Source organism: Podarcis raffonei, chromosome 1, assembly GCF_027172205.1.
Source record: "Podarcis raffonei isolate rPodRaf1 chromosome 1, rPodRaf1.pri, whole genome shotgun sequence".
NCBI classification, from domain to species: Eukaryota; Metazoa; Chordata; class Lepidosauria; order Squamata; family Lacertidae; genus Podarcis; species Podarcis raffonei.
The window spans coordinates 21,175,380-21,191,977 of NC_070602.1; the positions used below are offsets into that span (position 1 = coordinate 21,175,380).

At 42.2% G+C, this 16,598-nt stretch overlaps 1 protein-coding gene across 1 annotated transcript; it reads right to left on the reverse strand.

Annotated features, from left to right (window-relative positions):
- Positions 1–591: 591 nt before the first annotated feature.
- Positions 592–3,821, reverse strand: LOC128407475 (alpha-1-antiproteinase 2-like). Its single transcript, XM_053375868.1, has 4 exons — positions 3,134–3,821; positions 2,455–2,725; positions 2,010–2,157; positions 592–791 (listed from the first exon to the last, which is right to left on the reverse strand). The coding sequence occupies exons 1-4, from the start codon at positions 3,771–3,773 to the stop codon at positions 600–602; spliced, it is 1,251 nt and encodes a 416-aa protein (XP_053231843.1). The 5' UTR covers positions 3,774–3,821; the 3' UTR covers positions 592–599.
- Between the last annotated feature and the right edge of the window lie 12,777 nt (positions 3,822–16,598).

Here is a 16,598-nt window from a genome sequence, read left to right on the forward strand (position 1 = left end):
CCGGGTCCTGGGGGAGGGGTGACAATTCCGCTCTCAATATTAGCTCTTATCCTCCAGCACAATCACTTATATTGCCAAAACGTGGAGTTAATTGCTTTTATCCACAAAAGAGAAAGATGTTCTCTCAACCTTAGTTATAAAATCCTTGCTTTAAGATGTTTACAAGGCGGGTAGGCGGACTTCCTCTTTGCACCTTACCCGGTCGTGCCTAATTTCCAAAAAAGAATTTCCCTTTTTAAGTCCAATTTCCGTATTACTCACGGGTTGTTACTTTTAGTCCAAATGTTCAGAGAAAGAAGTCAGCGCTCTCCATCCATGGCATGCGGCTTCACTCAGTAGGGGAAGCAGTCGACTCACAGCACCGCACCGCTCTCCGTCCCCCGTTCCGGAGCCTTTAAAAAGGCTCCTTCGCGGGTCGGGGGCGCAAATGGTGCCCGCCGAGTCACCAGGTCCACAGGCTTCAGCGCCTGTGGTTTCTGAGGGTCCCCGCGTCGCCGCCGCGGCAGGACCCGACTCCTACTAAGCCGATTCCCTCCGGAGCTCGGAGGGAATCCGCCATTAGGCGATGGCGCTAACCCAGAAGTCCACAAGTTGAGCAATCATGCCTCAGTAGGATTCGTGACTTTTCCCATGAAGATGACGGTATCAGTTTCCTCGTCAACAGTCACCAACAAAAAGGGGAAATTGAACACCAGTACAGGAGGAAGGGAGGTAGGACCAATTTCAATAGCAGTAGTAGCTGCAGCTTCAGTGCCATTCTTGTCGACATTTAAATAAGCTTTGTGAATAGCCTGCAAAGAAATACAACAAAAATTAGTGCAAGATTGTGTCTGACTCAGGATTTTATCATGAGAAAATCTAGGCCTTCAAAACAAACAAATCCGCTGAATGTCTTAAGAAACAATATCATGTGGTCGTTTCTCACTCTGATTACCTATTGATCTGGTTCCTCTAACCAGTTCTAAGCATCATATTTGTGTATCAGTCAGCCTCAAGGAACGGATGGAATTTTCTGAAAATCTTGATGTCAATCTTCTCCATAATTATTTTTTCCTAGTTCTTGTCTCTCTCCCTTACTGTTGATGAGAAGCAATATCCCCATCCCAGGCTCATTATGCTAAAAATACGAACAATTCTTTCATATATACATCATATATAATATTACCCTATTACTCCTATAATATTATAAACACTAGGTTTCCAAAAGTAGCCAGCACATAAACAGATAAATACAAAAGTTTATATAACTGGATAAAAGACATATTTAGTAATATACTTTAAAATTAAGCTACAGTAATACACACAGCATATAGTTCATCAGCACTATAGTATATTGTATTTTAAAATGGGGTTTCAGAGTTTTTAGGGGTTTTGGAATGTTTTATGTAGATTTTCAATTTCATTGTTCTGTGCAGCACAATGACAATAAAGATATTGTATATATCATTTAAAAAAATTACAGTGCCTGAGCGGGTCAGGCTAAAGCAAGTATGTGATAAACGATACTGTCTGCACAAAGCTTGCAAATATATCAGATTTCTCCTCCTTCTCCAATGCTAACTGCATTCTTCGCAAAGCAACTGGTACCGAATCATCTGCTCTTGAAAATTCTGTGTCAGAGGTGGGGAAACTGTGGCCCTCCTGATATTTTTGGATCCCATCAGCCCCAGATAGCATGACCAAGGGAAGAGGGAGAGCTGGGGCTTAAGAGTCTCTCCATCAGTTCTGTTGGGAGACCAGCTCCATTGGGGCTCCCCTCTCAACTGTCATCAAGCACCACTCATGCCATTAGGCTATAGCAGAGGGAGAGATGGGTTTTTGGTTGCTCTTAATCATCATAGCTGGAATAGCAAATATTTTTGGCTCCTCCTCTCCATGAGAGATGCGATTATGGTTCAAGTACCCCAAATTATGTTCATTTGAACATAATTCAGACAAGAGGGTACCTCTGTGGAAAATGGAGGATGCAAGAAAATATAGATCAACCTGTTGAATTTTGAGAAGCCTACCTTGGAAATCTTCACCTCAGGCTTCCCAGTAATTCCAGAGAGGTCTGCTTGATCTGTGAAGACCTCCGTAATATGCATTCTTCTTAAGATCCCTTGGATAACATAGTTGCCAGAGATTGTGAACTTTGGAAGGAATAGATCTATTCTCCTGTTGAAAGAGGAACCAGAGGCTAGTGAGGTATTGCTTTGGAAAAAAAATGTGCCAGGAGGATTTTGGGTGTCATATGGCAGGACAGAATTCTAATCAAAGATGTGCTCTCCCAAGCCCACATTCCTAGCATGTTTGCACTCCTGTCTCAGGGATGACTATGCTCAATTGATCCTGTTCTGGAATTACAAGGGACTTGGTCATTACACAGCCTAACACTACCCCTCAAACTCACAACAATATATTTACACCTACAAATATGTACTACACTCTTTCCACTATAGCATGTGCACTTACTGTGATTTTGTTGAATTCATCCATTTTAACAAAACGTCTTTGCTAAGAGCATTTTCCAACTGCTTCATTTTTCCTTGGTCAGGAAGAATAAATAATGCTGAAACATTGCTCTTGTAAGGGAGCTTCACAACCTTGCAGGACAGGATCTTATCATGGTAAGTCTCAAACCAGCTGACTTTGTTCATCATAGGGACTTTCACCGTTGTTTCCTCATCCACGTAGAAGTCTCTTTCTCTTGTATGCAGAGGATCGAAAGGTTTTTCCCAATTGGCTTATGGAAAGAACAATAACAGCATACATGTCATTTAATTCTTCAATATATTAATTGTCATACTCAGAGCTTTTAATAAAAGCTTCTGTTTAGTGGCATCTTACTGTGCTGAGATACCTGCCTTTGCAGCTCTGTTCTTAATCTAGTTCCCAATTACTTAATCTCATTTCCAGGAAAAGGTACTCACAATATATTTGATTTGTTTCGATAATGGTGGAGGTCAATTTTCTGATTGATTAAAGGTACTTCTTTGTGATGAGAAGTCTGAGAAGATTCTTCTCACACAATGGGCAGATGATGACTCTAGACTAAAGCACCAACAAATCTCAACCACAGCTTAAAGTTTAAACCTTAAACTGAGAAGATCCAAGAAGCAAAACCTGTATAAAACAAGTCCATCTGACTTACCTCTCATGTAAATATAGTTCACAATAACCATTAGATCCTCTGGGTCAAGACCTTTGACAGCATCAACTATTTTCCCATTTGTTTTTTTTCCTATATAGCTATTGATTTGACTTTCAGCTACTGCAGGATTCTTGAAGTTAGTCGGAAGAACATCTGCCTCATAAAAATGTTTGGCATCATCCAGGAACTTCTTCGGGAGTTTCACTTGGTCATCTGTGAATAGGGCGTTCCCAATGCTCAGGTGGAGTTCAGCATTGGAGGGGTTCAGTATATGTAAGAGATGATGGAAACCCTCATGTATTTCCTGTTCAGTGGTATCTGACTGGTTAAAGCCAAGTCCTGACAAAAGCTGATTCAACGTGGTTGTTCTAGCTCCCAGTGACACCATGGCCAAGGCAGTGGACATGCTCAGAGGGGGAAAGAAAATGTTCTTCTCAGTGCTCTCTGAAGCAACGTGGTGGTAGAATCGAAAGGCGAAGTCAGCATTTCCTGGGGCTTTCTTCAAAGAGGGCAGATCTCTTTCACCTTCAGCAGGAGCAGAACAGCCATGGTCATGATCCTCTTTGTGGTCAGGGGTATAGTGACATTGGGCAAAAGCACAGAGACCAGCAAGAAGCAAACACAGGTAGAGGTGAGACATTGTGTTCCTCTGGAAGTCGTCTGTGAAGACAAATCACATTCAAAATTCATCATTGCAATGGCTTGCCTTTCAGTCATTCAACTCTTATATGCCTTTCTGGCAGGATTTTTTACAAAACTCACTTTCTTTTCTTTTGGCAGAATATTAGATGCATAGTGATCTTTGTTAAAGCCTTTAATAAGGTTGGAGTGAGGTAAAATAAAGCAAGATTGTTTGTGAGCGCATGTTTGTGTTTCTTTGTGATAAGAAAGCAGCATACCAAACCTCTTTCACCTAGCAAGCAGCTGTTTCCCTGTCTCTTGGAGCAAAAAGAGTTTTATGGCAGCTTAAGGACTCAGAGCACAATCCTATGCATGTATAATTGGATGAAGTGGGGCTTACTCCCAGCTAGGCCCCAAGCTATGTTTTGGAGGAAGTACCGAGGAGAATTAGGAGGGAAAAGCAAAGTACGAAGTGAGGAAGGAAAAAAGGAAGAGCTATCGGATGAGGCGGAACAAGAAGAAAGAGCTCAGCAAAGGGTGGAAGGATAAAGAACTATGCCAGTGGTAAATAATCAGACCAATAACTATTACAAAACTCTTCTCCTTTACCACTGCAGATAATTTAAACTCTTTCTACTAACTTTACAATTTTTTAACTAATAAAGAATGAAATTTAAATTGTTATCTTGGAACGTAAATGGTTTAAACAATAGGAGGAAAAGGCAGAAAATAGAACGTATCTTAGAGAGGCGGAAGTGGGACCTTGCTTGTTTACAAGAAACCCACGTCAATACTAAGCATAAAAGATTATTGGTAAAACCAAAGTTAGGGGAATAATTCATCGCATCTGATGTAAGAAAAAAGAGGGGGGTTGTAATGTATGTTAAAAGCTAATACGAACCAGTATTGTTATATGAAGATAAAGAGGGGAGGATTGTAATAGTCAAAATATCACTAGAGGGGGAACCAATTGTGGTAGCGGGAATCTATGGATCAAATGAAAGAAAATCAGAATTCTATGTTAAAGTAAGATCATTGTTAATGGAATATATAGATATGAGAATTATTGTGTTAGGGGATTTAAATGGAGTAATGGAACCAGAATTGGACAGATCGCAGAAGAAGAGAGGGGGAAATGAAGGGAAGCTGCCAAAACGTTTTGTGGAAATGGTAAGGATTTTCGATTTAGTGGATATATGGAGATATAAATATCCTGTTGAAAAGGAGTTCACATATTTCTCAGAACCAAAAAATTGTGTATGGTCAAATTGACAGTATATGGATTACTAAGGATATAACAATTAAAGCAGAGAATGCCGAAATATTACCAAAAACACTTACAGATCACAATCCAGTATCATTAACTCTTAAAGGAAAAGAGGAGAAAGCGGGGGGAAGGTGGAGAATGAAACAATTGGAAACAATTGGAGGAAACAATTGGAGGAAAGGGACAGATGTAAAAACAGTGTGGGATGCTGGGAAGGCAGTTGTTAGGGGATATTTCATACAACAAAACTCAATAGCATATAAGAATAAAGAAAAAAAGAAAAGGGAGCTTTTAGAAGAAGTTAAAAGGAAGGAAAAATTGGCCTATGAAAGCAAAAATAAAGAGAGATTAAATCAAGAAATTAAATTACTGAGAGTAGAATACAATAAAATTATAGAACAGGAGGCAGAACAACAAATCAAATTTTGGAAATATAAAAATTTTGAATGGGCAAATAAACCAGGCAAGATCCTTGCCTGGCAATTAAAGAAACAAAGAAATGAAAAATTAATAAATAAGATAAAAGTAGAAGAGAGGACAATAAGGGATATTACAGAAATTTAAAAAGAATTTGAAAAATATTATAAAAAAATATATCAAAAAGATGAAGTGTCAATAGAAGAGAGGAATATATAAAGAAAAATAAATTAATAGAGAAAGCAGAAAATGACCATAAATTATTAAATGAACCAATATCAACTGTAGAAATTAAGAAATCAATTCAAAAATAAAAAATAGGGAAATCCCCAGGTCCAGATGGCATACCAGAAGAATACTATAAAGAAATGTTAAATGAATTAATCGACCCTCTAAAAGAAGTAATAGAGGAAGTGATAGAGAAGGGGGATATTCCAAACTCTTGGACCCAAGCGTATATAACGTTCCTGCCAAAACAAGGTACGGACTTGGAATCTGTCTCAAATTATAGACCCATTTCGTTGTTAAATTCGGATTATAAAATTTATGCAGGATTATTGGCTAAAAGGTTGGAAAAAAATAATAGGAAAAATAGTACATAAAAATCATGCCGGATTTGTGGAAGGAAGACAAATAAAGGATAATATTAGAAATATAATAGACATAATGGAATATCTACAAGTAAGAAGAGATAAACAAGCAACCCTAATTTCAATTGATGCGGAGAAGGCTTTCGATAAAATCTCATGGGAATTTATGAAAAAACTATTAAAAGAATTGTGTCTAGGTGAAAAATTCCAAAAAGGTATGAATGCAATATATAACCAAGCAAAAATTATTATTAATGGAGAGTTTGGAGAAGAAATCAATATATTTAAAGGTACAAGACAAGGATGCCCCCTATCCCCAATGTTGTTTATAATAGTATTAGAGGTTCTATTAAAGAAAATAAGGCAGGACAACCAAATAAGAGGAATAGCAGTTGGTGAAAAAAGATATAAGTTAAGAGCCTTTGCAGATGATGTTATGATCACAACAGAAAATCCCCTACAATGCACACCTAGAATATTGGAATGTTTAAACGAATATGGCAGATTAGCAGGATTCAAATTAAACTATGGGGAAACCAAAATATTAGTGAAAAATATGGAAGAAAAAGATAAAGTGAAATTACAATAAATTACAGGATTGGAAATTAAAAAGAAAATAAGGTATCTTGGAATAAATTTAACAACAAATACTATGGATTTAAGTAATGAGAACTATGGAAAATGAAATAAAAAATGATTTGCAAGTATGGGGGAAATTAAATCTTTCCTTACTAGGGAAAATATCAGTAATAAAGATGAACATATACCAAGGATGATGTTTTTATTTCAAAGTATCCCAATACTAGGAGGAGATAAATGTTTTAATAATTGGAAAAGAGATTTGGCCAAATTCGTGTGGTCAGGGGAAAAAACCAAGAATAAAACACAAAATAATGATAGATAAGAAGGAGAGAGGAGAATTTGGCCTCCCTGATATGGAGTTATATCATGATGCAGTGGGTCTGACCTGGCTAAAAGAATGGATCAAATTAGATGACTCGGATGTATTGGATTTAGAGGGAGAGGAGACGAGATTTAGATGGCATGCCTATCTAATAGATGAGAAAGTCGAAGTACATAAAGGCTTCCTAGGGCATATAGTCAGAAAGTCTATATATAAAATATGGGAGAAATATAAAGAACCGAAAACTCCTTGGTGGGCATCGCTGGCAGAAATTGTCGCAGTGAAAAAATTAAATATGAAAGAAAATTGGGCTACTTATTAAATTGTATTAAAGGAAGAAAACGGAGAATTGGAATTAAAGGATTATACAGAAATTAAAGCTCATGTTAGTGACTGGTTCCAATATATTCAAATTAAGTATAGATTAGCGAAAGACGAGAAGTTAGGATTTGAAAAAGAAATATCAAAATTTGATAAATACGTAATACAAGAAAAATAAAAAAATATATCTAAATTGTATAATCTGATCTTAGAGTGGGAAACAAAGGATGAACTGGTTAAAGCATCCATGATTAAATGGGCGCAAGATATTGGGGAAAATATTATGTTTGAACAATGGGGAAAATTGTGGAAAGAAGATATGAAATTCGCTATGTGTTATATATTGAAAGAAAATTACCTCAAAATACAACATAGATGGTATTTAACACCTGAAAGAATAGCAAAAATGAATAAAAATTGTAGCGATGTCTGCTGGCGATGCAACACTGGAAAAGGTACTATGATGCATATATAGTGGAATTGTTTAAACATCAAACAATTTTGGGAAACAATATATAACGAAATGAAAAAAATGTTCAGATATTCATTTAGGAAAACACCAGAAGGTTTTCTATTGGGAATAGTACCAGGAAGTCTAAAGGAAGAAGACAAGACATTATATTTATACGCAACAGTAGCTGCAAGGCTATTGATTGCGAAAAATTGGAAAAGTGGTTTTATACCGACAAAAACAGAGTGGCTTGCCAAATTATTGGAGTATTACAATATATCCAAAACAATGGGAGAAATTGGAAGGCTCTCAAAAGAGAAGATAGACAGGGACTGGAAGGTGTTTAAAAGATACTTGCAAAACCATATTGAAATATCAGAACTCCTATTAGAATAAACAAGTTCCATTTCAAATACTGAAATACTAAATAAGATGGATAACAATGTGTAATAGAAAAAGAAGCAGAAAATTGGGTTAAAGGTGTGTGAAAGAAAGTAATAGAAGTGGAAAGAAATTGCAATTGAGTAGATTGGAAGTCTAACACAAAGGTGGGGTGAGGGAAGGTGATGGGCAAAGGAAATATCTGTGGGATTGAGTGCAGGTATGTTTGAACATTTCTAAGGATTGTATGAAATGTATGTTTGTATGCTTGTATATTTGTAATATGTGTGCATTAATGCTGAATTATTTTAATAATAAAAACTTTTCCCCAAAAAAAAGAAGTCGGAGAAATCTCCTTCACTGGTGGTTTTTAAACAGAGGTTGGATGGCCATCTGTCAGGGCTTATTCAGCTGTGATTCCTGCATTGCAAGGGGTTGGGTTAGATGACCCGTTGGTCCCTTCCAATTCTATGGTTCTATGTCATAATTTCCTAACTCCATTTCTGAAACTGCTTTTCTCTTTTATTCCCCATTTGCACTTCCGTTTCCACCTTTGCCCCCATTTCCATGCCTCCTCCTCACTTTTCCTTTACTGTCATTTCCATTTGCACACAGACCACCCCCATGGCAACCTCCTAGATCTTCCTCCTCCCATACATTGCAACTATTAAGCCGTCTTTCCCCCTTCCTCCCAATTCTAAAGCCATACCTCCTATTTTGCAGCCCCTTTGTAACTCTCCCCCAATTTTAGCATCACTCCCATTCCCATGCCTTCACCTCCCTCCTTTTTTGCAACTCTCCCTTGCACACAGACCCCCATTTAGCTCCTTCGATCTTCACACCCAATGCTAACCACCCTTTTCAACTCCCCATTTCTAAAGCTGCTTCTATTCCACAGCCTCCTTCAAACCCACTCCCCTTTTCACCATCACCTTTTCCATACCTGCTCCGCTACCCTCCTTTTCAGACACCTCCACTTGCACACAGACCACCCCCGTGGTACCCTCCAAGCCAAGCTCTGTCATAGCAGCATCGGGAAAGGCTAGTTTGTTACTTACATTCAGAGGTGTCTCTTGGAAGAAGCAGGGAAAGCTCCTTGCAGTGAGCTACTATTTATCTGTGTTGGGTCATGTTGTCCTTCACTAAACAGAGCAGGCTAACCTAACAAATATTGACCATGACCTGCATTGCTGGACACCTGTAGTCCCAAGTCCACAGAGTACTCTCCCCTAGAGTGAGGGTTCCAATGGGTTCTCCTGGATCCTGTACGCAATATGGGGATTGGGGCTCCTGCATCCCGGAAGTATCTTTGCTTCTGTATCTATTGCTGCAAAATAGATACCAAGCAGTAGCAAGATTCCAGGGGGGTTCCAGGCACCCACCCAGGATCTGTGCTCCTTTGGAGAACTGAAGACATGGCAGAGGCTGTTGCAGCTTTAAGAAATATGGTTTGTTCCCTATTTACACCACTGTAGTCTTATATAACACCATTTTGCAGGGTGAGCTGTAAGTCAAGATGAGCCAGGCTGCTCAGGTGGCAGATTTGGGTTCATTCTTCACAAGTTGTACCCATCTCTTCACAGCTGATTGAAATATGCCTCGCACATTGGAATCAGCAGAAGCTTCCTTTTACATGCACTTCCGCTTTTAAGGCACTAGGGAGCAGTGGGAGCTGTTAATGCACTGACAGGCAGCAGGGATGGGTAACAACAGCCTGGGCTTCTTGCTCAGGTTGTTCGCTTTCTTATGAAACAGGCTTGAGGCAGGTGAAAAGCCATCTAGGGTGCCCACTGAGCCTCTTGGCCATATTAGGCTGCCTGCCTGGCCCCCTGGCCCTGAATCAGCAAGGGAAACCCACATGACCTGAAAGTGTTGCTGGGCAATGCCAGGTCAATGATGAATAAAACCACTGCCATCCATGACCTGATTGTGGATGGAGGATTTGACCTGGCATGTGTGACAGAGACCTGGTTGGATGAAGCAGATGGGCCTGTCCTTGCCACTGTTTGCCCACCAGGTTTCTCTTACGCACAGCAACCCAGGTCATGTGGGCAGGGAGGGGGGGTTGCAGTGATTTTTAGGAAGTCATTAGTCTGCACCAGACGTCCTATTGGGAAGACCCGGTTTTCTGAGTGCATGTTCTGGAAGTTGGGCAATAGGGTCAGTACAGGATTCCTACTGGTGTACTGACCTCCACGCTGCACCAAGGATTCCCTGCCCGAGCTGCTTCAGGTCGTGGCGGATATGCTCCTGGAGACACCTAGCTTGGTTGTCCTGGGGGATTTTAACATCCATGCTGACACGACCTTACAAGGGGCCGCTCGGGACTTCATGGAAAGCATGGCCTCCATGGGGCTGTCCCTGAATAAGTTTGGCCCAACTCATAGCCGCAGACATGCCTTAGACTTGGTGTTTACCTCTACGGATGTTGGTGATCTGACACTAACTAAAAGCGAAACAAAAGAAGTGCCATGGTCAGATCACATCCTGGTGCAGCTGGACTTCTCCGCGACCCTTCCCCTCTGCAGGGAGGTGGGACCAATTCGGATGGTCCGCCCCCGCCACTTAATGGATCCAGTTGGCTTCCAGAGAGTGGTAGGGGATGTTTTACCCCAAGTTGATGGCCTTTCAGCTGATTCCCTGGTGGCATGCTGGAATGTGGAGTTAACCAGGGCTATTGACTGTCTGGCTCCGAAGCGCCCTCTCCGATTGCATGGAGCCCGGACAGCCCCGTGGTTTTCCCCGGAGCTGAGGGCGATGAAACAATAGTTGAGATGGCTAGAGCGCCGGTGGCGGAAAACACATTCTGAATCAGACCGAACATGGGCTAGAGCTCAATGTCGAGCCTACCAAGTGGCAATGGCGACGGTGAAAAGGGCCTTCTTCGCCGCCTCCAAGGCATCTGCAGAAAACAGCAGCAGGAGACTTTTTCAGGTGGTTCGCAATCTATCGGAACCACCTGTACCACGGGGCCTGGTAGGGACCCCAAGATCTCCTGCAATGCCTTTGCAAAGTTTTTTGCAGATAAAGTCGCTCAGATTCAGAAGGAGGTAGACTCCACCGTGGGAGCAGGGCCGGGGCGGGAGAGTGCTAGAGTTCTGTCTGGTCCTGTTACATGGGATCAATTCCAATCTGTTACCTCCGAGGATGTGGACAGGCTGCTTGGACAAGTGAAACCGACCACCTGTCTCCTTGATCCTTGCCATCCTGGCTGATAAAAGCAAGCCGGGAAGGGCTGGGTGATGGGCTCTGCGGGGTGGTGAATGCTTCCCTCTGTGAGGGAGCCTTCCCAGACCCGCTGAAAGAGACAGTCATTAAACCGCTTCTTAAAAAAACATCTTTAGACCCGGCCAATTTGGCCAACTATCGCCCAGTCTCAAATCTACCATTCTTGGGCAAGGTGATTGGGTGGGGGTTGCCGAACAACTCCAAGCACGCCTGGAGGATGCGGACCATTTGGATCCCTTCCAGTCGGGATTCAGGCCTCACCATGGGACTGAAACTGCCTTGGTCACGCTGGTTGATGATCTCCGGCGGGCTAGGGACAAAGGTGAGAGCTGTCTCCTAGTTCTGCTGGATCTCTCAGCGGCCTTTGACACCATCGACCATAACATCCTTCTGGACCGTCTTGAGGGGCTGGGAGCTGGGGGCACTGTTATACGGTGGTTCCGCTCCTTTCTCCTGGGCCTTGTCCAGAAAGTGGTGGTGGGGGATGAGTGTTCAGACCCCTGGGCTCTCACTTGTGGGGTGCCTCAGGGTTCCGTCCTCTCCCCCATGCTTTTTAATATCTATATGAAGCCGCTATCTGCCTGGCATGCTCTGGTCCATGGGGTCACGAAGAGTCGGACACAACTAAACGACTAAACAACAACAACATGAAGCCGCTGGGAGAGATTATCAGGGGGTTTGGACTGGGTGTTCATCAGTATGCAGATGACACCCAGCTCTACCTCTCCTTTAAATCAGAAACAGTGAAGGCGGTGAAGGTCCTGTGTGAGTGCCTGGAGGCGGCTGGAGGATGGATGGCGGCTAACAGACTGAGGTTGAATCCTGACAAGACAGAAGTACTGTTTTTGGGGGACAGGGAGTGGGTGGGTGTGGGGGATTCCCTTGTCCTGAATGGGGTAACTGTGCCCCTGAAGGACCAGGTGTGCAGCGTGGAAGTTATTTTGGACTCACAGCTGTCCATGGAGGCGCAGGTTAACTCTGTGTCCAGGGCAGCTGTCTACCAGCTCCACCTGGTACGCAGGCTAAGACCCTACCTGCCTGCGGACTGTCTCGCCAGAGTGGTGCATGCTCTAGTTATCTCTAGCTTGGACTACTGCAACGTGCTCTACATGGGGCTACCTTTGAAGGTGACCTGGAAACTGCAATTAATCCAGAATGCGGCAGCTAGACTGGTGACTGGGAGTGGCCGCCGGGACCACATAACACCAGTTCTGAGAGATCTGCATTGGCTCCCAGTACGTTTCAGAGCATGATTCAAAGTGTTGGTGCTGACCTTTAAAGCCCTAAACAGCCTCGGTCCTGTATACCTGAAGGAGCGTCTCCACCCCCATCGTTCAGCCCGGACACTGAGATCCAGCGCCGAGGGCCTTCTGGCGGTTCCCTCATTGCGAGAAGTGAGGCTACAGGGAACCAGACAGAGGGCCTTCTCGGTAGTGGCGCCCGCCCTGTGGAACACCCTCCCATCAGATGTCAAAGAGATAAACAACTACCTGACATTCAGGTAGTTAAGGCAGCCCTCTTCAGGGAAGTTTTTAATATGTAACGCTGCATTGTTTTTAACACTTGATCAGGAGCCTCCCAGAGTGGCTGGGGAAACTCAGCCAGAGGGGCGGGGTATAAATAGTAAATTATTATTATTATTTAGGGAGTTAGTTGGCTGGTTAGTTAGTTGGGAAAAGGCAGTTGGGAAAGCAGTTGGCAGGCAGATGGAAATAGAGAGACAGTGCAGTTGGTTCTTGTGTGAGGGGAGGTAGAAGAGTTAGAGACAGAATAAAATAAGACTAAGAGGGTAAAGGGTAACAGCGTTTCGAATGCATTTAAAGTTTATTTGTGTTTGCAGTAACCTACAATCTTCATTGTTAACTTAAGAACCTGACTGAGACTAAGTGATTTACTGGGGAGGACCTGGTTGGTTGCAGCGGATTAGTGCTGTACAGGTCAATAGTCCGTGAGATGACCAGGGGCTCCGTACGAACGCCACAGTAAAGGACCCCTGGATGGTTAAGTCCAGTCAAAGATGACTATGGGGTTGCGGCACCCATCTTGCTTTCAGGCCAAGGGAGCTGGCGTTTGTCCACAGACAGCTTTCCGGGTCATGTGACCAGCATGACTAAGCCGCTTCTGGCGCAACGGAACACTGTGACGGAAACCAGAGCACACGGAAACGCTGTTTACCTTTCCGCCGCAGCGGGACCTATTTATCTACTTGCACTGGTGTGCTTTTGAACTGCTAAGTTGGCAGGAGCTGGGACGCAGCTGGGACAGATTCGAACCACCGACCTTCTGATTGGCAAGCCCAAGAGGCCATTGGTTTAGACCACAGTGCCACCCACGTCCTTGTGCTAAGAAGCAAGGCTTAGACATAGTCCAGGGGTGGGGGACTTCAGGCCAAATGGCACCCTTCAGGTCTACTTTTACCTTTTTACCTATCAGGCTCTCCCTAGGACAGACTTCTCACTGGTGCTACACCATCAAGTACATTAGCTTCTCTAGAATGTGTCCTTGAAGGGTGATAAATGCGGAATAACCAGCTTCATATAACCACAATATGCTTAAGTCTACTTAATGCATGAAGGCGTTAAGCTGTCTTGCCAGGCTTAGCTATGTCCACTTCCCTTATCTTGACAGGAAATGGACAATCAAGCCTATTATTCCCCCCAGTCTACCTGTGTAGCTCAGCATGTGAAGAGGTTTCTTCATGTGAAGAGCTCTCATAAGCCACTCTTGAATTCCTATACCAATAATTTAGGAAATTTTGCCCCTTTGTAACTAAGCTAAGTTTTACTACCTGTGCAGGTGTATGGGAAAGCACACAAATCAGACTTTTGAAGAGTTTGTATGGAAACTAATTTGTAACTTACCAAACGTGTTATTTTCCTATGCTGGGGGAAGTGGGAAATTTTGTAAGGAACTTGGAATGGCATTGGTAATAATAATGATGATGATGATGATGATGATAATAATAATAATAATAATAATAATAATAATAATAATAATAATAATAATTTATTTATATCCCGCCCTCCCCAGCTGAAGCCGGGCTCAGAGCAGCTAACAGCAGTAAAAGTAGTACAGCATTCTAAAATCAATTCATTCTAAAATCAAGTTCTGTGAGGATTACCAAAGGAGGGGGTCAGGCTGTGCCTTGGCCAAAGGCCTGGTGGAACAGCTCTGTCTTGCAGTGTGATAGGAATTTTATGGTCTTAGATATATGGTAATGTTCATAACCGCACATACATAGATCAACACAGGAAGGCCAATGTGGAACCATTTTGATTCCTAAACTGAGCAAATGTTTTCTCTGCAAGGTCAAACTGGAAAAACCTCCCCATTGTCTTTTCCTTCACAAGTCCTGTCTTGGGGGTATGTCTGTGTTTGAATAAGGGTGTGAGCCTTATAATAATAATAATAATAATAATAATAATAATAATAATAATAATAATAATAATAATATCTTTATTGTCATTGCCCCCTCTCAGGGACAACGAAATTACTCGACTGCTCCATAAAAACACTAATTAAAACAATACAGTATAGTACAGCAAGGAAGATTAGATGACTTTCAAAGTCCAGGCTTCCCATTCAGGGCTGAGATCGCTCTGGAGAAGAAGCTGTTCTTAAGACGGCTCGTTCTTGTCTTCATCGTCCTGTATCTCCGTCCCGACGGCAGGAGCTCGAAGAGACAGTGACCAGGATGCGATGGATCACCACAAAAGACTGGCCAGGCTACCAAGGAAATCCAATTAAGTAACTTGCCAGAAAGGAGATAAACAAGGACAAGAGAAAAACAACATTTAAATTTCTGTGATGTAGATGGGATGTATCTGAGGGGTGGTCTTAGGTTACACCCCTTCTGTGATGTATGTATGATGTTTCTGGGGTGGTTTTGATCTACAGGATGGGAATTTCAAGTCTTTATAAGCCCTTGCACAGCATTTTTGTGGGTCCTCCTCCTTTCCTGCGAGTGAGGGGAGCACCCTGTTGCAACAGATCAATAAAGATCAAGCTTACTAGCTGCTTTGCTTCTCAATATTCTCTGGTTGGCCTCTGTTATTCTCTCTACCAATAGGGAACCTATGTAAGGACTCTATATGGGCTCTTGGATACCCCATAAGGGAAAAGGGCATATTTTTATTTACAACAGCAGGCCCTGTGGAAAGATGTCAAGTCCCACAGGGCCCTAGTCTCTTGTGACAGAGTGTTCCACCAGATCGGGGCCCCAGCCGAAAAAGCCCTGGCTCTGGTTGAGGCCAGCCTAAGCTCTCTGTGGCCTGGGACCTCCAAGGTGTTTTTGTTTGAAGACTGTAAGGTCCTCCATGGGACATACCAGGAGAGGCGGTCCCGCAGGTACGGGGGTCCTAGGCTGTATAGGGCTTTAAACCAGCAGCTTAAACCTGATCCTGTACTCCACCGGGAGCCAGTGCAGTAGGTATAGCACCAGGTGAATGTAATCCCGCGGCAAGGACCCCATAAGGAGTCTCGCCGCGGCATTCTGCACCCGCTGTGTAATTTAAAGATATAACAGCCTATACTTCCACGCTTTACTTAGCTTAATGTTTTGTGATTTTAAATCTCTGTGGGGGTTTTCTCACCAAAGAGCATTTGCCCCAAACTTGGATCTTGGCATCTAGGAATTCTCTCTCTCTCTTTTTATTATTTTTATTATTTTCAATAATCATAGTAACCAGGAAGTTTAGCATATATATATTCTGTGTAGAGATCTGCTTTGTAAGTATTCTGCTATCTCCTCCTCCTTTTCATTACACTTTTCGTATAATTTTTCAAAATATTTAACAAACCTCTTGGTGATTTCTTCCGTTTTATCTATGATCTTCCCTTCATCCATTATTCTATTAGTAGATCTTTCTGCCTTTTCTTCAATTGCCATGCCAGTAATTTCCCGGTTTTATTTGCTGACTCAAAATACCTCTGTTTCATCCACCTTAAGTTATTTTCTATCTCCTGATTAACTAATGCTGACAATTGATTTTGTAATAGCTTACCATTTTTGCTTGCTTTCTCATTTTAGGATGTTTGGCTAGTACTTTTTCATTTTCTTCATTTTCCTTTTTAATTTTATCCATCTTTGCGTCCCTATTCTTTTTTTGAATTGATTGTTGAATATAAAAGCCTCTTAAAAATGCTTTACTCACATCCCATATTACCCTAATATCCGTATCCTGCACCTTGTTATTTTGGAAGAATTCCGTAAGTACCGTATTTTTTCACTCCATAGGATGCACCAGACCATAGGGCACACCTAGTTTTTAGGGGGCGAAATAAAG

Excerpts from the sequence above, each read along its gene's own strand:
- LOC128407475 (XM_053375868.1), bottom strand. The coding sequence starts at position 3,773 with ATGTCTCACCTCTACCTGTGTTTGCTTCTTGCTGGTCTCTGTGCTTTT. Across the intron at positions 2,158-2,454 it reads ATGAATTCAACAAAATCACA|GAGAATAGATCTATTCCTTC; the intron begins GTAAGTGCACAT and ends CTCTTTCAACAG. Across the intron at positions 792-2,009 it reads CTGAGGTGAAGATTTCCAAG|GCTATTCACAAAGCTTATTT; the intron begins GTAGGCTTCTCA and ends ATTTCTTTGCAG.